The sequence below is a fragment of the Esox lucius genome, chromosome 21, assembly GCF_011004845.1.
Source record: "Esox lucius isolate fEsoLuc1 chromosome 21, fEsoLuc1.pri, whole genome shotgun sequence".
NCBI lineage: Eukaryota > Metazoa > Chordata > Actinopteri > Esociformes > Esocidae > Esox > Esox lucius.
This window is the reverse complement of record NC_047589.1, coordinates 19,884,897-19,909,392: the sequence shown is the minus strand read 5'-3', so window position 1 is coordinate 19,909,392 and position 24,496 is coordinate 19,884,897. Positions and strand designations below refer to the sequence as shown.

The 24,496-nt window shown below is 40.9% G+C and overlaps 2 protein-coding genes across 2 annotated transcripts; both read left to right on the top strand.

The window, feature by feature from the left end:
• Positions 1-7,085: 7,085 nt before the first annotated feature.
• On the top strand, positions 7,086-13,755 carry LOC105019468 (leukocyte elastase inhibitor-like). Its single transcript, XM_010885685.5, has 8 exons — positions 7,086-7,256; positions 7,523-7,617; positions 8,005-8,200; positions 11,124-11,264; positions 11,605-11,722; positions 11,988-12,130; positions 12,359-12,526; positions 12,787-13,755. The coding sequence occupies exons 3-8, from the start codon at positions 8,033-8,035 to the stop codon at positions 13,189-13,191; spliced, it is 1,143 nt and encodes a 380-aa protein (XP_010883987.4). The 5' UTR covers positions 7,086-7,256; positions 7,523-7,617; positions 8,005-8,032; the 3' UTR covers positions 13,192-13,755.
• A 93-nt stretch (positions 13,756-13,848) lies between these two features.
• Positions 13,849-18,622, top strand: pigm (phosphatidylinositol glycan anchor biosynthesis, class M). Its single transcript, XM_010885684.5, has 5 exons — positions 13,849-14,461; positions 14,760-15,304; positions 16,477-16,735; positions 17,115-17,216; positions 17,595-18,622. Exons 1-5 carry the CDS (start codon positions 14,291-14,293, stop codon positions 17,760-17,762), a joined length of 1,245 nt encoding a protein of 414 aa, XP_010883986.4. The 5' UTR covers positions 13,849-14,290; the 3' UTR covers positions 17,763-18,622.
• The last annotated feature ends 5,874 nt before the right edge of the window (positions 18,623-24,496 follow it).

Genomic DNA, 24,496 nt, shown 5'->3' with positions numbered 1-24,496 from the left:
CATTCATGTTTTATAGAAAATATTTCCTATGTATTCAGGAAATGGTTTTGCTGTCTCCTATGTTTCAGGGTATATGGTTGGCCCCAGCATACTACCTGGAGTTTGAGGGCTACAACACATTTCTTCTTATTTGGCTGGCTGGACTGCTATTCCTGATTATTAACTCATGTATTATGGTGCAAATAATTAGCCATTACAAACCATTGCACATTTTCTATATTTAAATGTTGTATGTAAAGCTGTAATGTTGAAACTGGCAGATCTTATTTTGATATTCCAACAAAGATATTACGTGAAACACTAACATTGTACATTGGCTTTTGGATGTTTCAATTAGATTTAACTGGTTTGGTTTTTGCAAAATTAATCTATTCCTATTTTAGCACTTCCCCATCTTTTCCACTTTCTTTTTGCTGTCAATAAAGCATAATATGGTGAAAATACATGGTTGGTCAGGATGTCAGTGACAGATGTAACCTGACACATTTGGCATGAGATTGAATCTTATAGTAGTGAAATATGTCACAAAAGGACAAACATGTTATGTGAAGTTGAACAATTGTGAAGCACGGTGTATTATTTTAATGGTCTCCATCCCCGAACAAGACCACATTTGATTTCATAAGAGTTTATTAGAAAAATTCCCAATGTGCATTGCAATTGTGTCTTGCAGTAAAGCCATTTAGCAGATGCTCGTGTCCCAAACAAGGTTTGTATGATTACATGACCGAACATTTTCATTTTGCGCATAAATGAATACAGTACAATGTGCATATTTATGTCCTTTAGTCCTGTTCTCTTAGTAGGTTGACATTATTGTAAGTACCATCTCTATTCTCCAATCAAATGAGTAGCGATGGGGTGAGAAAACGTATCCTTGCTGCTCCCCAGTGCTGACAGTAAAGTACATAATGTGTTATTTTCCAGGGCCCTGAAATAATAAGGCTTAGGGAATAGAGATCTCTGGGAAAATAATACTGAGGATACCACAATCCCCTGGGGGTTCAGTGTGTTTTTACTGTTTGTAGTTTGCGCAATGAACATGTAGTCACACTACTGGTAGTTAGTCAGTTGGAAATTGTAAAGAATAGAGCTGACTTCCACTGAACAATGTCACAGGTATGCCTTTATGCAAATCTTACTATTGTCAGTTCATCATCCCCTCTCTGATAATACAAGTACTTGTTGAATTTACATCTTGTGTTTGTGGGTTTCATAATCATTAGCAATATTATTTCAGCACAACCCCATCTTTTTCACTTTCTTTCTGCTGTCAAAGAAGCATAATATGGTGAAAGTACACTGCTCCAAAAAATTAAGGGAACAATCAAATCACACATCGGGTCTCGATGAACGAAATATAAAGATCAAAATCATTACTGTACATTGTGTAATTTGCTGAAAACAATGAGGTAACAACGGTCAATGGAAACCAAAATCACCAACCGATTGAGGTCTGGATTCAAACTCACACCGAAAATCTAAGTGAACAGTTGAAATCACAGGCAGTTCCAACTCCTGGACAGACTGTGGTGCGACTCAGCGGAGTCGGATGCACCGACACACAACGTCCCAGAGGATCTCAATTGGATTCAGCTCTGGAGAACATGAGGGCCAGTCAATGGCGTCAATGCCTTTGTCATCCAGGAACTGCCCACACACTCTGGCCACATGAGTCCGGGCATTGTCCTGCACCAGGAGGAATCCAGGGCCAACTGCAGCAGCATAAGGTCTGACGGTGGGTCTGAGAATTTCATCCCAGTAGCTAACAGCAGTCAGGGTACCGTTGGCTAACACCTGGAGGCAAGGGTCTAGGAGCAGGAGGGGACGGAAGACATGTCCCCCCCTTAGGTGCAAGTTGGGAATTTGTAGTCCTCTCAGTGGATCCTTGTCTTTTTGCTTGTTTTCTTGTTTTCTTTCTTTTTGTTTCACTGACACAGTCCCCTCTCTGTTTTTCAGGTGGCTTTTGGCTGAAGTACACTGCCTCCCACTCTACCGACACACTAGACAACACAGACTGAACATGCCTTCTAGTTCCTCCATCTTAATATCAAGTGGACTCAATGTTTCTCTGTCCTTGTCATTTTTGGATTTACATTTTTAAAGAGCGTGTGCAAGAAGGATCCTGAATAATTGTGCCTGATATTTCACTATTTTTGTTTTTATTTTTGGCAATATGTAGCAGGAATTCTAAAGTCTTTCAAGTGCATTGAAACAGTCCTGAAACAAAACTAGAGTCAAATGTTATTGCAACAGTGACACTCACCCAATATAATCATGTGCTTAACTGCTGGTCCTCCATCCAGTATTTTGAAATGTTGTGCTGCAATGCAGAGTTGGGACACTAGTTGTGACTCTTTGGAGCATCAGTGGTTTGAGTGAATATGCTATACTATCATTGATAATGGTGTTCTCTAAATAAAAATGTCCTTTAGACATTTCTAGAGGACTGTATGCCAAGGCATATGTTTTATAGCCTTTGTTTATTTATCCTGATGTGCAGCAGTGAAATCTGACTATTGGCATATGTCTGTAAATTGAAAATATACATCTGCACATACAAGCTACAAATTTACAGTATGTTTAATGAGGGTTATAAAAAAAAAATGAGTATTATAAATACTAGTGGAGGTGTCTCTTTGGAATGTTTTGGGTATCAGGATTGGTAGCTAGTTCTGAATCAGTGATAGAGCTCTACATTATGTTTATGAATACAGACATTTCATGAATTGACACTTTTTCTCCACAAACATTTGCATAAATGGAGGTTCCTTACCCAGTGAAGTACTCTAAATATATTCTGCTTGATTTCATGGAAAGAGAAATGTCTTGCATTTCCGTAGTTCTTAGGTAAAGACAGTCCAAGAGTCAACACAGGGATAAAGACAGTCCAAGAGTCAACACAGGGATAAAGACAGTCCAAGAGTCAACACAGGGATAAATACAGTCCAAGAGTCAACACATGGATAAAGACAGTCCAAGAGTCAACACAGGGATAAAGACAGTCCAAGAGTCAACACAGGGATAAAGACAGTCCAAGAGTCAACACAGGGATAAAGACAGTCCAAGAGTCAACACAGGGATAAAGACAGTCCAAGAGTCAACACAGGGATAAAGACAGTCCAAGAGTCAACACAGGGATAAAGACAGTCCAAGAGTCAACACAGGGATAAAGACAGTCCAAGAGTCAACACAGGGATAAAGACAGTCCAAGAGTCAACACAGGGATAAAGACAGTCCAAGAGTCAACACAGGGATAAAGACAGTCCAAGAGTCAACACAGGGATAAAGACAGTCCAAGAGTCAACACAGGGATAAAGACAGTCCAAGAGTCAACACAGGGATAAAGACAGTCCAAGAGTCAACACAGGGATAAAGACAGTCCAAGAGTCAACACAGGGATAAAGACAGTCCAAGAGTCAACACAGGGATAAAGACAGTCCAAGACTCAACACAGGGATAAAGACAGTCCAAGAGTCAACACATGCCATGTGCACTGATGCATTCCCGTACCATCTTGGATGCTGGCTTTTAAACGGAGCACTGGTATAAACCTGGATGCTCCCTCTCCTCTTTAGTCTGGAGGACGCGGCGTCCTTGATTCACAAAGATAATTTCAATTTAGTGTATTTACAGACCACAGGACAGTTTTTCACTTTGCCTCAGCCCATCATAAATAAGCTTGGGCTCAGAAAAGTTGGCTGTGTTTCTGGATCTTGTTTATATATGGTTTCTTCTTTTCATGGTAGAGTTTTAACTTGCATTTGTCAATGCAGAAATGTACTGATTTCCCAGACAATCATTTTCAAAAGTGTTCCTGAACCCACGCAGTGATGTCCACTACAGAATCGTGTCTGTTTTTAATGTAGTACTGCCTGAGGACCCAAAGATTACGGCCATCCAATACTAGTTTTCGGGCCTTTTCCTTGCGTACCGAGATTTCTCTGAATCTTTTAATGCTATTATGTACCATGGATGATTAGATCCCCAAACTCTCTGCAATTTTATATTGAGAAACATTATTCTTTAATTGTTGCATTATTACACAGTGTTCCAACTTTTAACCTGATTCAAACATTTTAACCTGATTCATTTTAACCTGAACTTTTAACCTGATTCAGGTATCAAAATGTATTTCAAAATTAATTAATTAATTCATTCATTCATTCATCTTCTTCCGCTTCATCCGGGGCCGGATCGCGGGGGCAGCAGTCTAAGCAGAGATGCCCAGACTTCCCTCTCCCCAGACACTTCCTCCAGCTCTTCCGGGGGGACACCGAGGCGTTCCTAGGCCTGCCGGGAGACATAGTCCCTCCAGCGTTTCCTAAGTCTTCCCCGGGGTCTCCTCCCGGTGGGACGGGACCGGAACCCAGGAAGGCGTTCCGGAGGCATCCGAAACAGATGCCCAAGCCACCTCAGCTGAACCCTCTCGATGTGGAGGAGCAGCGGCTCTACTCTGAGCTCCTCCCGGGTGACCGAGCTTCTCACCCTATCTCTAAGGGATCGCCCAGCCACCCTGCGGAGAAAGCTCATTTCGGCCGCCTGTATTATGAACAGAACCGGTGACAAAGGGCAGCCCTGCCGGAGTCCAACATGCACTGGGAACAAGTCTGACTTACTGCCGGCAATGCGGATCAAGCTCCTGCCTCGGTCGTACAGGGACCTGACAGCCCTTAGCAAAGGGGACCCCATATTCCCGAAGCACTCTCCATAGGATGCCGTGAGGGACACAGTCAAATGCCTTCTCCAAATCCACAAAACACATGTGGATTGGTTGGGCAAACTCCCATGAACCCTCCAACACCCTGTAGAGGGTATAGAGCTGGTCCAGTGTTCCACGGCTCGGACGAAAACCACACTGTTCCTCCTGAATCCGAGGTTCTACTATCGGCTGTATTCTCCTCTCCAGAACCCTGGCATAGACTTTCCCGGGGAGGCTGAGAAGTGTGATCCCCCTATAGTTGGAACACACCCTCTGGTCCCCCTTCTTAAAAAGAGGGACCACCACCCCAGTCTGCCATCCGAAAGGCACTGTCCCCGACCGCCACGCGATGTTGCACAGGCGTGTCAACCAAGACAGCCCCACAACATCCAGAGACTTGAGGTACTCAGGGCGGATCTCATCCACCCCCGGTGTCTTGCCACCGAGGAGTTTCTTGACCACCTCAGTGACTTCAGCCCGGGTGATGGACGAGTCCACCTCTGAGCCCTCATCCTCTGCTTCCTCAATGGAAGACGTGACGGCGGGATTGAGGAGATCCTCAAAGTACTCCTTCCACCGCCCGAGGACATCCCCAGTTGAGGTCAACAGCTGCCCACCTCTACTTTAAACAGCGTTGGTAGGGCACTGTTTCCCTCTCCTGAGGCACCGGACGGTTTGCCAGAATCTCTTCAAGGCCAGCCGATAGTCCTTCTCCATGGCCTCACCGAACTCCTCCCAGGCCCGAGTTTTTGCCTCCACAACCACCCGGGCTGCAGTCCGCTTGGCCTGTCGGTACCCGTCAGCCGACTCAGGAGTCCCACAAGCCAACCAGGCCTGATAGGACTCCTTCTTCAGCTTGACGCCATCCCTTACTTCCGGTGTGTATTTCAAAATGTATAAATTTATTACATTTTTGTCCAAATGTATTTCACAAACAAACATGGTCTCATTACAATATGAATTTTGTGTGGAAAATACATTTCCAAATCAATTTTTCACAATGATATGTATTTACTGGATAAGACTGGTCACCCCTCTGACCCTGGTTCCTTTCTAGGTTTATTCCAAAATGTCAGCCTTTAGGGTTTTTTTCCTAGCCAATGAATGTCTACACTGTTGTTGTTTGTTTGCTTCTTGGGGTTTAAGGCTGGGTGTTTTGTAAAAGCACTTTGTGACAACTGCTCATGTAAAACAGGCTTTAAAAATAATTGATTGAAATTTGAAGATATCATCCACATTGAATTAAACTTTTAATTAAAAGCACTATGTGACAACTGCTGATGTAAAAGGGCTTTATTAATACATTTGATTGATTGATTTACCTTTTGGTCCTGTCATGTTCGAGTGACCTTTCTCATAGGCTTGTGTATGTTCTAGTAATGTAAGCAATCATTTCCCATCTAGTTCTCTAACAGGATTCATTTTTTTTACATAGAATGGTGGATCATTTGATAACAGACAGAAATGCTACCATTAAGGCTTATTTTATTATTAATTGATTAATTTTCAGTAGACATTCTTGCTATTTAATGATATTTAATGATAATAATGTACAGAACTATAGAAACGTTTATTTCACCTTGAGGTGTACATGCTTAGTATACTGCATAAAACAATGTTCACAGTCCAAAATGACATTGATGTAAGGCTTGTTATATTTGATATCACTTCACAGCAGGCCTGAATATACAACCACACTTTCAAAATGTTAATTACTGACATATTGATAACATCACTTTTAGCTGTTTAAATACATTTTAGCAATACATTTACAAAATGCGTTTCATTACAGTCAGCTAGATATTCTTATGTACTGGAGCGACCTTGGTAAAACCAGCTAGCTCATCCTTGTTTGGAGTAGTGTGTAGGGCGCACGACAGAATAGCGGAAAGTTGCGGGTAAGTAATAGCCATGTATTTATAGTAATGCGTTTTTTTCGAAATATATTTACGGAATCCAATTGCAACACTTTGACATACATTTATCAAATTTTTTGAAAAAATATACTTAAAATACATATATTTTTCGTATGGGTAGCTTATTAATATCCAACACACTGAATTGGCAAACTATAAGATCACAGTTTGACTGGCTGTGCTAGCTAACGCAAACATGGCATTTGTCATTGCAACAAAACAGTACTACACGTTAAACAACACTATACTTGCTTTCTGCTGCTATTTAAAAAAATAAAAAATAAACGTATTTATGGATGCAGAATCGTAAAGATCACAAGGTTAATATTGCAGCGCCAACAATCTTAGGTTAACAGACGCATTTTAGAAGGATGACAATGTCGGGAGCGAGGACAAGTGCACGAAATATCACACGCTCCCGCTGACAGAAAGAAATATTCGATAACAGCGCATGTGCACTTTCGACAGGCTGAATTCGCATGGTCACTGAATTCTTTGTAACACCGAGAAGGTCGTGACTCATGTCTGGGTTGTCTTCTGTAGGTGGTTTGTTAAATCAGGTTCTGTAGACCACTAGCTGCCCAGTGGAAACATCGGTCTGAAGATAGTACTACTTTAATTAAACAAACCATTCATTGGTGAGTCAATGTAAACAAACCAACCTTTTTCTAATTTGGGAAGCGTAATTAATAATGTTATCATTTCCTTATCAATGGGACTGTTAAAGTTGATAACGCCACGATTACCAACTTTTTTATTGGTTATTTATTTACTAAGCATACGAGCTTGATTTACTTTGTTGCTGTAGCCCTGTGAAGTTGCCATATTTGTCAGTGGATGAGAATGTGGAAACGATAGTTGATAGGGCCGGGCAGGGCGTGACTCATTTCTGTGATGTCTGTAGGTGGTTTGTTATAAGAGGTTCTGTAGACCACTATCTGCCAAGTAGAGACATCGGTCTGAAGATAGTACTACTTGAATTGGACAAACCATTCATTGGTGAGTTGCTGTAAACAATGTAACCTTTTTCTAACTCGGGAAACGTAATTTATAATGTTACCATTTCCTAATGAATGAGACTGTTAAAGTTGATAACGCCACGATTACCTACTTTTTAATTGGTTATTTATTTACTAAACATACAACTTTTTTGCTGTACCTGGACAACACAAAAAATTTAGCAAATCACTTTGCAGGATATTTATTACAATTTAATATGAATGGTAGCTAGATAATTTTTAGCTCAATGTTCTAGCTAAATTATATATTCTTAATCTATTTTATTCGACTTAACATAGCAATTGAGTTGCTCAATGGTTTTCATGCTAAATCAGTAGAATAAATGTTTTATGTTTGATACTAAACGTATAAACCTTTCTTCCAAAGCTCCTGCCTGCATCTCCTACCATTTAAAATGTCACCTGTGTCTGTGGCCAACACCAACTTCTCCCTGGATCTGTTCAAGAAGATCACAGAGAAAAACAAAACAGGAAATGTCTTCTACTCCCCCCTCAGCATCTCCTCTGCTCTGGCCATGGTGTCTCTGGGGGCCAGGGGTAACACCGCGACTCAGATGTCAGAGGTGAGTGTGATTCATTTTCGTGGCTCTCATGGGAACAGCTGACTGTCAAACATAATCATCTTGTCTAAATAGCGGTGACATTGTCATGTTCACTATGCACATACAACATAGTACAGGAATGAATAGATGCAGATATATTACCCTTGTCTATTTCTAAAAGATAGTTCACTGCCTCAAATAGCAAACCGTCTTTCCTTTTTATTATCACAGACGTATAAAATATATTTGATAACAGTTTGGGATGGACAGATCAGTGTTAACAAAGTTTGAATAATGTATTGTTCACTGTCTGTTATAGTACCCTGTCAGTATGAGGGAGTGTTGAGTGATGACACCAAATGTAACACACCTGCTCCCCATTCACACCTGAGATCTTGTAACACTAACGAGTCACATGACACCGGGAGGGAAAATGGCTACTTTCACTTAGGGGTGTACTCACTTTTGTTGCCAGCGGCTTAGACATGAATGGCTGTGTGTTGTGTTATTTTGAGGGGACAGCAAATTCACACTGTTATACAAGCTGTACACTCACTACTTTACATTGTAGCAAAGTGTCATTTCTTCAGTGTTGTCACATGAAAAGATATACTCCAATATTTACAAAAATGTGAGGCGTGTACTCACTTTTATGAGATAAATATGTACAAAAGAACAGGCTAAGTCAATTTGGACGAAATCCATTTTACTGTTGATCAGAAATTATATTATAATAACAACTGGAATGGATTTTTTTTTCTAATGTATAGCCTAATATATAGCCTTCCATGCAAGATCACCAATGTAAAGGGTGTAACAAAAATGCCTTCCCTTTGTGCGTTCTTCACTGAACAAACATGGCAGAGCTGGTCACATTTGTCAAGGAGTCAACGCCCATGATTTACTGCCATACATTGTTTTGAAGGAGTACTTCTATAGCTACAGGACTCTCCACACACACGTACACACACACAATTCCAATCACTCCTAATATCTTAGGGTATGCCATTCAGAAATGCTAACCAGTTGTCATACTGACATCCACTAAGTCCTCTGCTTTGTCAAAGCAGACAGATCCAAAGAGGCTAACCCAGGACGGCTCCGGAAAGTACACAACAGTATGCAAAACTTTTGATTTTGTTCCCATTTATCATGAGCTGAACTCAAAGATCTAAGACTTTCTCTATGTACACAAAAGGCCTATTTCTCTCTAATATTGTTCACAAATCTGTCTAAATCTGTGTTAGTGAGCACTTCTCCGTTGCCGAGGTAATCCATCCACCTCACAGGTGTGGCATATCAAGATGCTGATTAGACAGCATGATTATTGCACAGGTGTGCCTTAGACTGGCCACAATAAAAGGGCACTCTAAAATGTGCAGTTCTACTGTATTGGGTCCAAAAACAAGTCAGTATCTGGTGTGACCACCATTTGCCTCACGCAGTGCAACACATCTCCTTTGCATAGAGTTGATGAGGTTGTTGATTTATGCCTGTGGAATGTTGGTCCACTCCTCTTCAATGGCTGTGCAAAGTTGCTGGATATTGGAAGGACCTGGAACATGCTGTCGTATACACTGATCCAGAGCATCCCAAACATGCTCAATGGGTGACATGTCCGGTGAGTGTGCTGGCCATGCAATTACTGGGAAGTTTTCAGCTGAGGTGATGGTCGTGGATGAATGGCACAACAATGGGCCTCAGGATCTTTTCACGGTATCTCTTCGCATTCAAATTGCCATCAATAAAATGCACCTGTGTTTGTTGTCCATAACACACGCCTACCCATACCATAACCCCACCACCATGGGCCACTCGATCTACAACGTTGACATCAGCAAACTGCTCACCCACACGACGCCATACACACTGTCTGCCATCTGCCCTGTACAGTGAAAGCATTTGCCTACTCAAGTTGGTTACAACAACGAACTGCAGTCAGATCGAGACCCCGATGATGACGACGAGCATGCATATGAGCTTCCCTGTTACGGTTTCAGACAATTTGTGCAGAAATTCTTTGTTTATGCAAACCGATTGTTGCAGCAGCTGTCCCGGTGGCTGGTCTCAGATGATCTTGGAGGTGAAGATACTGGATGTGGAGGTCCTGGGCTGGTAGTGTTACGTGGTCTGTGGTTGTGAGGCCGGTTGGATGTACTGCCAAATTCTCTGAAACGCTTTTGGAGGCATTGCGTTTGTAATTTTGTTCAGTGTACAAAAGCACCAGCTTCCACATGTTTTCAAGGTACTAGTATAAGTATATAGTAAGAAAGGGGTTTTGATAATGGGTTCAAAAGGTGTTTTCTTCCAGATAACATTAGATGTTGGTGAGGAAGGAAAGTGGGGTGCATTCAATGTTTTGCAATAAAAAAATATATTTTTAAGAAACGAATAGAAAACGAATAGAAACAAACAACTAAATGGGGATGGATATATTAAAATATGACCAAGAGGAACATTTTGTTGTTGCAAAACGTTTTTCCATTTTTAATAACCAGATATTTTGCTCTGATGGGGAATGACTACTTTAAGTGGTGTTGAGTGGGTCTAAGGTTTCTTCCTTTTGTGGTTTCTTTGTATTAGAAGATATAAGCCGAATATCAATTTTTACATGTACAGTAAACTATCATATAAATGATGTACCTCTCACATTTGGGTAGTAGAAAAACTAACATGTCTTCTCTCTCTGGTTTCTCCTTTGAGGAACATAAACGTAATGTTCTTAATTTCAACCACCAACTTTCAGCAATTTCATGTTTGAATGTATATGGAGATGTACTTGTCTTTCTTAGAACATGTTTTTTATATGAGAATGTGGGGAATAGAGCCTACAAGCTAAAACAAAAATACTTGGAAAACAAAGGCTTTTTTTTTTGGCTCTTGCTTTGCATGTCTTGAATGCCAGAGGAAGATGTTACAACAACCCATCTGGTTTTGTCTGTAGACCCTGCACCTCCACAAAGCCAAGGATGATGTCCATGTTTGCTTCAGCAAACTTATGGGTGAACTGAACAAGAAAGGAGCCCCCTACAAACTGAGTCTAGCAAATCGTCTTTACGGAGAGCAGTCTTACAAGTTTGTTGAGGTAAATCGCTCGCATTTACACAGTGGGCGGAGGATGAGGACATCTGAGATTACATCGTTTTGCTCATCATGATTCTGATTCTGAATCAGTTTATTATGGTAAAAATACTGAATGCTGCATTTTCTGAATATAAACATTTTAGGATACTCTTTGGAACAGGGCCTAATGCAAAAGTCAAAAAATAAATGCATAATCACCATCCTAGAATGTTCATTGATTTTCTATTGGTTGTGTCATTATACTGTACATTTGTAGAATTAGACAATATAATATTAGGTTATTGGGAATATTATAGCTAAGATTTTGACTCTTAACAAAAGTGTTCTGGTTAATGTGACAGACTTTCCTCCATGACACCAAAAAACACTACAATGCAGAGTTGGAGGCTGTAGACTTCAAGTCCAATGCAGAGACTGCTAGACAGAACATCAACACCTGGGTGGAGAAGCAGACAGCAGGTGACTGACTAGATGCTGGAAAACTCTAATGTGCACAATAACATTAACTAAATGTATAAAAACCCAGTGTGTTCAGAATATTCTTTACTGACAAACATTCTGAAATTAAGTATAAAATTCAAAGGGACTAAATGAAGAATGATCTATTTTGTTTGCGTACATTTTAAATCCATCATGTATCAATGATTAATTTACTTTTTTATGTTGCTAAGTCTTGTTACAATGTTACCATAAATTCCCTCATTTGTGATCATTATATTTGTAGACAAAATCAAGGATCTGTTGCCAAAAGGGATTGTTGATGATTTGACAAGACTGGTCTTGGTTAACGCCATCTACTTCAAGGGCAACTGGGAGAAGAAGTTCAAGGAAACCAGCACCAAAGATGTCCAGTTCAGACTTAACAAGGTTGGTTTCTCAACAAGGTTGGTTTCTCAACAAGCTTGACTAGCAGAAACTAGTTCTGACATAGTCTGTGAAGTAGCTTTTCCTGAATGTGCTTAGTTGGCATCTAGTCAATATGCAACATCTAGTCAATATGCAACTCTTCTGCAAAAAGCGGACTTTTTCTTTAATGAAATGCTTCATTTCCTATTCTTAATAGTGCACTTTATTTTCTTTACAATTGGGGTGCAGAATGAGAGTAAGCCAGTAAAAATGATGCACCAGAAGGCCAGGTTCCCCCTGACCTTCATCCCAGAGGCCAACTGTCAGATTCTGGAGTTGCCTTATGTAGGGAATCAACTGAGCATGCTCATCATGCTTCCTAATGACATTGAGGACCGCACCACTGGACTGGAGAAGGTAGGACTCCCTGTTATCAGCAGGATGGGTTTGTTTTTACTGTATATTTTAATAAATATACCAGAGACAGAGGTTTATACCACTGGGCCAACCTAAGCCACGTGTTGCTGTTTTCATTATAGGCTTAGATCTCTCATTACATTGGACCCTTTGCAACAAGCTCCCAGGTTAACAGAGTCAAACAGCCTTTAAGCTGTATTGCTTCATGTTCAGCATTCCAGGTTATACTAAATATCGGTGACTTGTCTTGATCCACACAGCTGGAGAAGGAGCTGACCTATGACAACTTTGTGAATTGGACCAAGCCAGACAGGATGCACTTGGAGGAGGTTGAGGTGGGCCTGCCCAAATTCAAGCTAGAAGAGAGCCTGGACCTGAAGGAGACGCTGGCCAGCATGGGCATGATAGATGCCTTCGATGACTCCAGGAGCGACTTCTCAGGCATGTCACCAAACAACGACCTGGTTCTGTCCAAGGTGGTGCACAAGGCCTTTGTGGAGGTCAATGAGGAGGGCACAGAGGCAGCAGCTGCTACGGCCGTTATCGTGGCGAATTGCTGTTACCTGGTAACGCCCACGTTCATTGCCGACCACCCCTTCCTCTTCTTCATCCGCCACAACCCCACCCAGAGCATTCTGTTCTCCGGCCGCTACTTCTCCCCTTAGACATTTAGCTACATGCCATGTGGAGGGAGGAGAGGGTGTTGAAATAATGTATTGCAGCAGCAGTAACTATATCTGATGTTAGACCATTTCCTATCCTTGTCTAGCTGTAACAAATTACCCACGTTGTCGGTTATGCCCCTACCCGTTGTTTTGCCATTTTGTGTTAACATTCATCACAACCAAACATAAATCCCTTTGCTGTGGACTACTTTTATGTATGAAAGGTTTTGCCACACCTTCTTTAATCAGAACCGTCTACCGATTTTACATCTTATATGTTTCTCCTGCAATCTACTGGGACAGGAAAAAAAAGTACTTACTATAAAACGTAGTTCATGGGGAGGGCCAGTACTTATCTGTAATTGATAAATATATGCATTCAACATGTAACCACAATTTTGTATTAGTGGTGTATTTTGGTTTGAGAAATGAGGGTATGTAATGCATTTTGCCTTATGCTTTTCTCCTCTTTACCTACAACACACTGAAGTGCAATTAGGAATAATACTGTCTTGCAATGTTGGCGGTTTAGTTAACTATATACAGTGAATAAAGAATATTTGTTTGCATATACATACATATATATATGTGTATGTATGTATGTATGTATATGCAAACAAATGTGTCTCATATGTACATAGTATCATCTGAATTGCAGTGTGGTTTATTTATAACAATTATCAAATAGTTGGTCTGTGTGCTTCACAACAACGCCACCCAGCGTGTTAGTGGAACAATGCACCCCTGACTAGAGCGGAAGTTGGAGTCTTGTTATGTATATTGATTGGTTGGGAAGATTTCGCTTCATTTTCAATTATTTTGAAAACACTTCCTTGTTTACAAATTCTGGAGCTGGACCTGCTTTTATTGCTCGGCATATTGCGTAAAGGGTAATATAATGAATGAAATGGACGGATTATCTAGTGAATGAATCTATCGTTAATTTGCTTGTTAGTAGCTACACGCTAACAAGATGACGGGGACAAATATTTGTTTTTCTTATGTGGTTTATCTTAATCCTTCTCCTTACTTTGCTAACATTAAGCAAGCTAACTATACTTGAATTATACTAAAGTGTGACAGCTAGCTTGCCTGTATCATGGAAAGGGTTGTGTCCCTTCTTATGAAGAAACATGTACTTTTCACAGTTTCGTTTTTTGTACGACTGGTTTTGGTCGGTTTTGGTGTCTATCAGGACAGAACTACGGTAGTAAAATACACTGATATTGACTATCACGTGTTTACAGACGCAGCGAGGTTCATCACGCAGGTATGTTACGTTGATTTACTTTATCAGATAATTTTGATAAGAGATTTGAACGTTAGGCCTTACTGGTGTTAGTTTTATCCCTACTTTTGAATGGACTCACGTCTTGTAATGGCCACTAGTTAGGAATCAATGGGATAACGTTGCGTTACTCATGCTCACATCTTAATTTAAACAGAATTTGTCTGGAACCATTAGAATTTGCGTCCTATTCCGGGTGTTGATACTTCCTGCAAAGCTACACTTTACCAAACAGTGCTTATAACATAACCTGTGTATTTCTCTATTCATGTAATTTCAGGGCCAGTCTCCATATAACAGATCAACCTACCGCTACACACCTCTGCTAGCATGGATCCTGACCCCTAACATCTATCTGAACCACGTCTTCGGAAAGCTTTTGTTCATTACGTGTGACGTGCTCTCTGGCCATGTGATCTACCATATTCTTCGCCAGCGGGGGCTGAGCTGCGAGGCGGCCTGCCGTGTCTGCTCCCTCTGGCTCCTCAACCCTTTACCAGCCGGGGTGTCCAGTCGAGGCAACGCCGAGTCGGTCCTGGCCGTCCTTGTGCTGGCCACTCTGCTCTGTCTGGAGCTTAATCGTCTTGTTACAGCGGCCGTGTTGTACGGCTTGGCCGTCCATATGAAGATCTACCCGGTGACCTACGTCCTGCCTATTGCCCTGTCCCTACAGAGACTGGCAGGTGGGGAGGACAGCAGAGTCAGACTGGTGTGGTGGAGAAGAGCCTTTGGGTTTCTCGTCAGTCTTCTGAATAAGGAGTTGCTTTTGTTTGCTGGTGTGTCCGGAATGGTGTTCTGTGGACTGAACCTGCTGTTCTATTACATGTAAGATAAGACGTTTTATATTCTTTAACACTGAGTGTTCTCGGTCAATGCTTGTTTGTCATGTAGTCTGACCAATGCATTAGTTCCCATCCACGATCCGAGGTTTGACATGTCTGTTCTCAAAACATGCCAGTCATGAGGGTTAATCAGATTTAAACATTTTAAATCTGAGAAACCATTATTTACCTTTGTCCCATCCTGGAATTAACATTATTCACATTGTTCAAATTTATGAATTGTCACTGTGTCCCGAGTCACAAAAGCTGCTTTGCAAGCTCCAAATACTTTAAAGAGGACGATGCAGAAAGTAATGAAAAAAGGGTACATCTACACCATTCAGCTGTAACATGACCATCTGCCTAATATTGTATAGGTCCCCCTTTTCCTTCCAAAACGGTGCCATGTGTTCTTCAGGTAAGCTATGAACACGCAACCGGGCATCCACATGAAGAAAACATGATTAATCAGACCAGGCCACCTTCTTCCATTGCTCTGTGGTCCAGTTCTGATGCTCACGTGCCCATTGAGAGCGCTTTCACCAGTTACCGGGGTCAGCATGGGCACCCTCTCTGGTCTGTGGCTATGCAGCCCCATATGCAACAAACTGTGATGCACTGTGTGTTCTGACACCTTTCTATCAGTACCCGTATTCACTTTTTTAGCAATTTGAGCTACAGTAGCTTGTCTTTTGGTTTGGACCACACAGGCCAGCCTTCGCTCCCCACGTGCATCAATGTGTCTTGGCTGCCCATGACCTCTTTTCCTTTTCTGCACCACTTTTGATAGATACTGACCACTGCAGACCGGGAACACTGCAGTTTTGGAGATGCTCTGACCCAGTTGTCTAGCCATCACAATTTGGCTCTTCATCACAATTTTGGATCCTTATGTTTCCCCATTTTTCCTGCTTCTAACAAATCAACTTTAAAGACAGAAGGTTCACTGGCTGCCTAATATATCCCACCCACCGACAGGTGCCATGATAATGAGATTATCAGTGTTATTCACTTCACCTGTCAGTGGTCATAATGTTATGGCTGATCGGTTTATATGAATGCAATGGCTTTTAGTTACTTTGGCACATATATTTTTGGTGATATCTGTTATTTCAATGTCTATTTTGTAATGGTAAACCATGTTACCATCTTAACCGTTTGAATGTTTTTAACCAGGTATGGGTGGGACTTCCTCCAGGAGACGTATCTTTACCACCTGACACGGAGAGACATACGTCACAACTTCTCCCCCTACTTCTACATGCTGTACTTGACAGCAGAAAGCCCCTGGAGCCTGTACCTTGGCCTTGCTGCCTTCCTGCCCCAGGCTTTGCTACTGCTCCTGGTCTCTCTGGCCTTCCACAGAGACCTTGCCCTCTGCTGGTTCCTTCACACATCCATCTTTGTTTCCTTCAACAAAGTCTGCACCTCACAGGTGAATGTCAAGGTTTAAGATGCCCTGATTAGGAAGATGTCATAATTCCATCAGGAAGTGTTTGAAGAAATGTGCAAATTGATTGGACTGTTGGTTTAGCAAACTAGCATAGCTGGTCTGTTTAGAATCCTTACATTTTTGTAAAATAGAGCTCTTGTATTAACTGTGAACCTCATCGATCTGTACCACATTCTTATGTTTTGCTATGTCTTTATTGCTAGCCATGTTTATCCATAAGATTAAATCCAAAAATGTAGATAATGTTACATAGATGGTAAAAAAAAAAGGTAAATATTACCCCACACCAAATCTGTGTCATGAAAATGGTGTTTAACAGCATGTAGGGAAGCTACAATGTTAATAGTATGTTTTTTTGCAGTACTTCCTTTGGTATCTTTGTCTGCTTCCTGTTGTCTTGCCTCGTCTGACCATGTCACCAAAAAAAGGATTAGGACTGCTGGCTCTCTGGTTCGCTGGACAGGTAGGTATTGCTTTTTTATATATCCATCTTTATTTGAATAGGAAAGTTATGTTACAGCCTATATGTACTATACATTTGTAGGTATAACAAAAGTCCAGTAGGAAAAATATATAGAAATATAGCCAATATCATTTACCAAGCAAACGACATGTAATTCCACTAATGTTAATTAGAATTTAACTAAGAAAAGTTAGATTGTTGTTATCCTGAGTGTAAAATCTGAAGTTTTTCATAGTGTTTTTACTCATTTACCAAGTGGTCAAATAATGGTGAAAATTCGTCATAGTGTTGGAACAGCTGTAAATAGACACATTTATGTTTTATAGAAAATACTTCCTACATATTTAGGAAATGGTTTTGCTGTCTCCTATGTTTCAGGGTATATGGTTGGCCCCAGCATACTTCCTGGAGTTTGAGGGCTACAACACATTTCTTCTTATCTGGCTGGCTGGACTGCTATTCCTGATTATTAACTCATTTATTATGGTGCAAATAATTAACCATTACAAACCATTGCACACAGTGAAAAGCCTGAAAGCAGAGTGACATCCCAACATGTTATTGAACACAATTCCTTGGATGTAAGGGATCAAATGAAAACATCAGAATAATGGTAGCTAACTTGATGACTTGTTATTGTGAAACTCCAATATTGTGCAATTTACAAAGAAAGTAAAACCACGTCAAACAGGGATGGATTTTATTTGGAAGAGATGAACACATGTCAGGGAAGATGTTGCAATAGGCTAACGTAACAATAGCATCACGTGGCTTAGGTTGGTCCAGTGATGTAAGCCCCTTCATCTGGTACACATGTTGATGGTTCCATATTTGTTATTATTATTTTAGCACTTCCACATCTTTTCCACTTTCGCTGTCAATAAACCATGATATGGTGAAAATACATGGTTGGTCAGGATGTCAGTGACCGATGTAACCTGATACATTTAGCTTTGAGATTGAATCTTATAGTAGTGAAATATGTCACAAAAGGACAAAAATGTTATGTGAAGTTGAACACTTGTGAAGCACAGTGTATTATTTTAATGGTCTCCATCCCCGAACAAGACCTCATTTGATTTGGTAAGAGTTTATTTGAAAAATACCCAATGTGCATTGCAATTGTGTCTTGCGGTAAAGCCATTTAGCAGATGCTTGTGTCCCAAACAAGGTTTCTATGATTACATGACCGAACATTTACATTTTGCCCCTAAATGATTACAGTAAAATGTGCATATTTATGTCCCTCAGTATCCTTGCTGCTCCCCAGTGCTGACAGTAAAGTACAAAATGTGCTATTTTCCAGGGCACTGAATTAATACGGTGGAGGGAATACGCTGCTATATTATTGTGCTGGGGGACATGAGGAATGCACTTCTAACTTTTCTCAGGAGATGAGGTCCTGGTCCACACCTGCGGATTACCTGGTTTGGGGGGCCCGTTGCTGTCCCTGTCCTTGTCCACCTGGTCATACTCCTGACCTAATCTAAAATCAAATAGCCTCTGGATATAATCCAGAGAAATGTATTAATTATTCCTATTGGACTCTTAATATCCCACCCAGCACATCCAGAAGAGGACTGGTCACTCCTCTGAGCCTGTGTCCTTTCTAGGTTTCTTCCTAAAATTTGACCTTCTTAGGGAGTTTTTCCTAGCCACTGAAATTCAACACTACTGTTATTTGCTCCTTGGGGTTTAAGGCCGGGTGTCTCTGTAAAGCACTTTGTGACAACTGCTGCTGTAAAGAGGGCTTTATGAATACATTTGATTGATTGAGGGAATAGAGATCTCTGGGAAAATAATACTGAGGACACCACAATCCCCTGGGGGTTCAGTGTGTTTTTACTGTTTGTAGTTTGCGCAATGAACATGTAGTCACACTACTGGCAGTTAGTTGGAAATTGTAAAGAAAAGAGCTGACTTCCATTGAACAATGTCACAGGTATGCCTTTATGCAAATCTTACTGTTATCATTTCACCATCCCCTCTCTGATAATACAAGTACTTGTTGAATTTACATCTTGTGTTTGTGGGGTTCATAATTATTAGCAATATTATTTCAGCACCACCCCATCTTTTTCACTTTCTCTCTGCTGTCGAAGAAGCATAATATGGTGAAAATACACTGCTCCAAAAAATTAAGGGAACAAACAAATCACACATCGGGTCTCAATTAACCAAATATGAAGATCAAAATCTTCATTGTACATTGTGTAATTTGTTGAACAAAATGAGGTAACAATGGTCAATGGAAAGCAAAATCACCAACCGATTGAGGTCTGAATTTAAAACTCACACCGAAAATCCAAGTAAACAGTTGAAATCACAGGCAGTTCCAACTTGTGTGAATTTCTTAAGGGAAACTCATAATGTGACAGTCGTGTATATGGCCCCTACGTGCCTGTATGCACTCATGTCACTGTTGTGGGCATGCTCCTGATGAGATGGCAGATGGTGTCCTGGGGGATCTCCTCCCAGACCTGGATCAGGGCATCAGTGAGCTCCTGGACAGACTGTGGTGCTACTCGGCGGAGTCAGATGCACCGACACACAACGTCCCAGAGGGTCTCAATTGGATTCAGCTCTGGAGAACATGAGGGCCAGTCAATGGTGTCAATGCCTTTGTCATCCAGGAACTGCCCACACACTCTGCCCACATGAGTCTGGGCATTGTCCTGCACCAGGAGGAATCCAGGGCCAACTGCAGCAGCACAAGGTCTGACAGTTGGTCTGAGGATTTCATCCCAGTAGCTAACAGCAGTCAGGGTACCACTGGCTAGCACCTGGAGGCAAGGGTCTAGGAGCAGGGGGGGACAGGGGAGACATGCTCCCCCTCAATGTTAGAAGCAGATAAATTGGTCCCCCCCACAGTAATAAGAACATTTTGCAAACATTTTAAATATGTCCCCCAATATAAAACTCACTCCTTCGCCCTTGTGTGGAGGTCTGTGCGACCCTCCAAAAATATGCCTCCCCAGATCATCACTGACCCACGGCCAAACTGGTCATGCTGGATGATGTTGCTGGCAGCATCACTTTCACCACGGCATCTCCAGTCTTTCACGTCTGTCACATGGGCTCAGTGTGAACCTGCTCTCAATGGCCAATGGCAGACCTGCCGATTCTGGTGTTCTCTGGAATAAGCCAATTGAGCTGCATGGTGCTGGGCTGTTAGCACAGAGGATGTTGGGCCCTCATGCCACTCTCATGGAGTCTGTTTCTGATAGGTTGGTCAGAAACATCTACACCAGTAGCCCGCTGGAGGTCATTTTGTAGGGCTCTGGCAGTGCTCCTCCTATTCCTCCTCACACAAAGGAGCAGATACTGGTCGTGTTGCTGGGTTGATGCCCTTCTATGGCCCTGTCCAGCTCTCTTTGTGTAAAGACTTGTCTCCTGGTATCTCCTCCATGCTTGACTGTACCATACGGAGCTGGACTGCCTGTGCAACCTGAATGGGCTGCAGGTACCGCCTCATGCTACAAGTAGTGACAAGGACACTAGCAAAATGCAAAACTAGATGGCGCTGAGGCAGGTGTTCGGCGTGCCGCCCATCTTCCAGCTCACCTCCCTCTATAGCAGCCAGGAGCTTCTGTTAAGGGCTCTTTCATCTCAGGAGAACTGTGGACATGTTTCTCTCAAACCGTCTCTTAGAGGGGCTAAGACAAAAACAAAAGAGTTAAAAATGAAAAAATTTAAGAAAACGACAAACACAGCCAATGACATGTCACCCAGAGGAAAGCGCTTAGGTGCAGGTTGGGAATTTGTAGTCCTTTCAGTGGATCCTTGTCTTTTTGCTTGTTTTCAGTCCTTTCCCATTTCTTTTGTTTCTTTTTGTTTCACTGACACAGTCCCCTCTCTGTTTTTCAGGTGGGGACTGTTTTTCAGGTGTTCTGAAGTACGGTGCCTCCCACACTACCGACACACTAGACAACACAGATTGAACATGCCTTCTAGTTCCTCCATCTTGTTTTGAGCACTCTGAGAGACCTCTAAGTATCGAGTGGACTCAATGTTTCTCTGTCCTTGTCATTTCTTTTATTTACATTTTTAAAAAGTGTGTGCAAGGAGGGTCCTGAATACTTGTGCCTGATATTTCACAAATTCGCTACAGTGTTTTAGAATGTACAACCTATTTTTGATTTCTTAATGTTAAGGAATCTTGAAATATCAGAAAATGTTTCTTAAAGCATTTGCCACTTGATATAATGTGAAACGCATAGTAACATGTTCTTAATCATCATGTCTGTCACGTCAAAGTTAAATGCTGCTGTGTTTTTATTTTGTTTTTATTTTTGGCAATATGCACTATATCTACCAGGAATTCTGAAGTCTTTCAAGTGCACTGAAACAGTCCTGAAACAAAACTAGAGTCAAATGTTATTGCAGCAGTGACACTCTCCCAATATAATCATGTGCTTAACTGCTGGTCCTCCATCCTGTATTTTGAAATTTGAGTTGGGACACTAGTTGTCACTCTTTGGAGCATCAGTGGTTTGAGTGAATATGCTATACTATCATTAGCAATATTATGATAACGCTGTTCTCCAAATAACAAATTCCTTTAGACATTTCTAGGGGACTGGATGCCAAGGCATATGTTTTATAGCCTTTGTTTATTTCTCCTGATGCGCAGCAGTGAAATCTGATTATTATTTTCACGCACAACCATTTCTAGGGTTTACAAAGAATGGTGTGAAAAGGGAAAAACATCCAGTATGCGGCAGTCCTGTGGGCGAAAATGCCTTTTTGATGTTAGAGGTCTGAGGAGAATGGGCCGACTGATTCAAGCTGATAGAAGAGCAACTTTGACTGAAATAACCAGTCGTTACAACCGAGGTATGCAGCAAAGCATTTGTGAAGCCACAACACGCACAACCTTGAGGCGGATGGGCTACAACAGCAGAAGACCCCACCGGGTACCACTCATCTCCACTACAAATAGGAAAAAGTGGCTACAATTTGCACGAGCTCACCAAAATTGGACTGTTCAAGACTGGAAAAATGTTGCCTGGTCTGATGAGTCTCGATTTCTGTTGAGACATTCAGATGTTAGAGTCAGAATTTGGCATAAACAGAATGAGAACATGGATCCATCATGCCTTGTTACCACTGTGCTGGCTGGTGGTGGTGGTGTAATGGTGTGGGGGATGTTTTCTTGGCACACTTTAGGCCCCTTAGTGCCAATTGGGCATCGTTTAAATGCCACGGCCTACCTGAGCATTGTTTCTGACTATGTCCATCCCTTTATGACCACCATGTACCCATCCTCTGATGACTGCTTCCAGCAGGATAATCCACCATGTCACCATTGGTTTCTTGAACATGACAATGAGTTCACTGTACTGAAATGGCCCCCACAGTCACCAGATCTCAACCCAATAGAGCATCTTTGGGATGTGGTGGAACGGGAGCTTCGTGCCCTGGATGTGCATCCCACAAATCTCCATCATCTGCAAGATGCTATCCTATCAATATGGGCAAAAAAATATAAAGAATGCTTTCAGCACCTTGTTGAATCAATGCCACGTAGAATTAAGGCAGTTCTGAAGGCGAAAGGGGGTCAAACACAGTATTAGTATGGTGTTCCTAATAATCCTTTAGGTGAGTGTATAGCCTCTAACTACCGTGTGTTATGTATTACATCTATGTAACATTATGTATTTAATATATGCAGTATTTATTTTTGATATGTCCATGAATGTAAGCCAATAAAAATAATGTATATATTATTATTATTATTGGAGTTCAGTTATTTTGTAGGTGTTTTAGTTGACACAATACAGAAGTTTGTTATGTGTAAGATTGTTCTCAGCCTCACTTGCAAGTAGCTTTGGATAAAACAAAGCATAAATGTCATTTTTTTTTTATTTTAGTTAATATTAACATGATATGAAAGCACATCATTTTCACAACATTTAGGCTATAATAAAGCTTCACATAATGATTTAAAATAATTACTAAATTTCCTAAAAAAGTACTATGTGTAGACATTTTCCTGGAAGAATATGGTAGGCCACTGTTATATTTCGAGAAAAAAATAAAAGAGCGGTGATATTACAGAACAAAGTTTTTCAATGCCCCAAACCTGGACCCTTGTAACAACAGGTTAATACACACACATTTATGCGCTTATGCACGCGTGTTGGTCATCATACGTGCTTGTGGTTGGTGGAGCGGGGGTGCTTTGATGAGATTTGTTGCTTTGCAACGCAGTCCCATACGGAAAATAAATGTATTTTAAATACGTTTTTGAATACATTTGGGGAATATATTTCCGAACACATTTGGAAAATATATTCCTGAACACATTGGTAAATATATGTCAACATATTTGAAATGGCCGCGTAAATATATTTGTAAAAAAGTTTTGAAATGCATGTCTAAATACATCGGACAATCGGCAAGGTGATGTTTTGAACCAGTGACCTTGAGTTACACAGTCAGGAGCACCAACCACTACACAAAACAGGATTAGGTTCACGGTGGAGGCAAGTAGTTGTATTACCAAGTTCACCTTAGTATGTTGGACTATATTTGTGAGTAAGATGAAATGTATTTTGGTAATGTACACATCTATAAAAGGTGTTTCAACACCTAAATGTGATATAATCAATACGTCGGTAATTACATTTCATCATTTTACTTTCACAGGACCTGGAAAATGCATTTTAATATGTGCTTCAAAGTACATTTTGTAATGTATTTTCTATAATGTAATGAGAGCATTGTTGACGGTGAAATACATTTGGACAAAACTGAAATGTATTTATACATTTTCAAATACATTTCGGAAAAATAGCTGAAATGTATTTTAGATATAGTTACATGTATTATACATTTTTAAATACATTTCAGAATAAAAGGTGAAATACATTTTGATACCTGAAATGTATTTTGAATAAAGATAAATGTATGTATACATTTTTAAATACATTTCAGAATAAAAGGTGAAATACATTTTGATGCCTGAAATGTATTTTGAATTAAGTTCAATGTATTCGACATACAAACCGGGACAGTCCCGGACAAACCGGGACGTCTGGTCACTGCGGTGAAGTTATAACTTTATATACTATACTTTGCAATTACATATTCGGAATCTGCTGGCGATAGCGAACAAGCAACACTACTTGTTTTTCTATTTCGGTTTCATGTTAATCTTTCAGTCGAAAAGAGAGTGAAAAACTGCTTTCCTACGATGCATGGGTTTAGGCACCATAATCGGGTCATGTTAATGTTAAAAACGTCAGTTGTTTATGTAAATGTCAATAAATCATCAA

What these genes read in the sequence shown, in the direction of transcription:
- pigm (XM_010885684.5), top strand. Translation starts at nt 14,291, where the DNA reads ATGGAAAGGGTTGTGTCCCTTCTTATGAAGAAACATGTACTTTTCACA. An exon ending in ACAAAGTCTGCACCTCACAG is followed by an intron (nt 16,736 to 17,114) that starts GTGAATGTCAAG and finishes GTTTTTTTGCAG; the next exon opens with TACTTCCTTTGGTATCTTTG. An exon ending in CTCTCTGGTTCGCTGGACAG is followed by an intron (nt 17,217 to 17,594) that starts GTAGGTATTGCT and finishes CCTATGTTTCAG; the next exon opens with GGTATATGGTTGGCCCCAGC.
- LOC105019468 (XM_010885685.5), top strand. Translation starts at nt 8,033, where the DNA reads ATGTCACCTGTGTCTGTGGCCAACACCAACTTCTCCCTGGATCTGTTC. An exon ending in GGTGGAGAAGCAGACAGCAG is followed by an intron (nt 11,723 to 11,987) that starts GTGACTGACTAG and finishes TTATATTTGTAG; the next exon opens with ACAAAATCAAGGATCTGTTG. An exon ending in GCACCACTGGACTGGAGAAG is followed by an intron (nt 12,527 to 12,786) that starts GTAGGACTCCCT and finishes TGATCCACACAG; the next exon opens with CTGGAGAAGGAGCTGACCTA.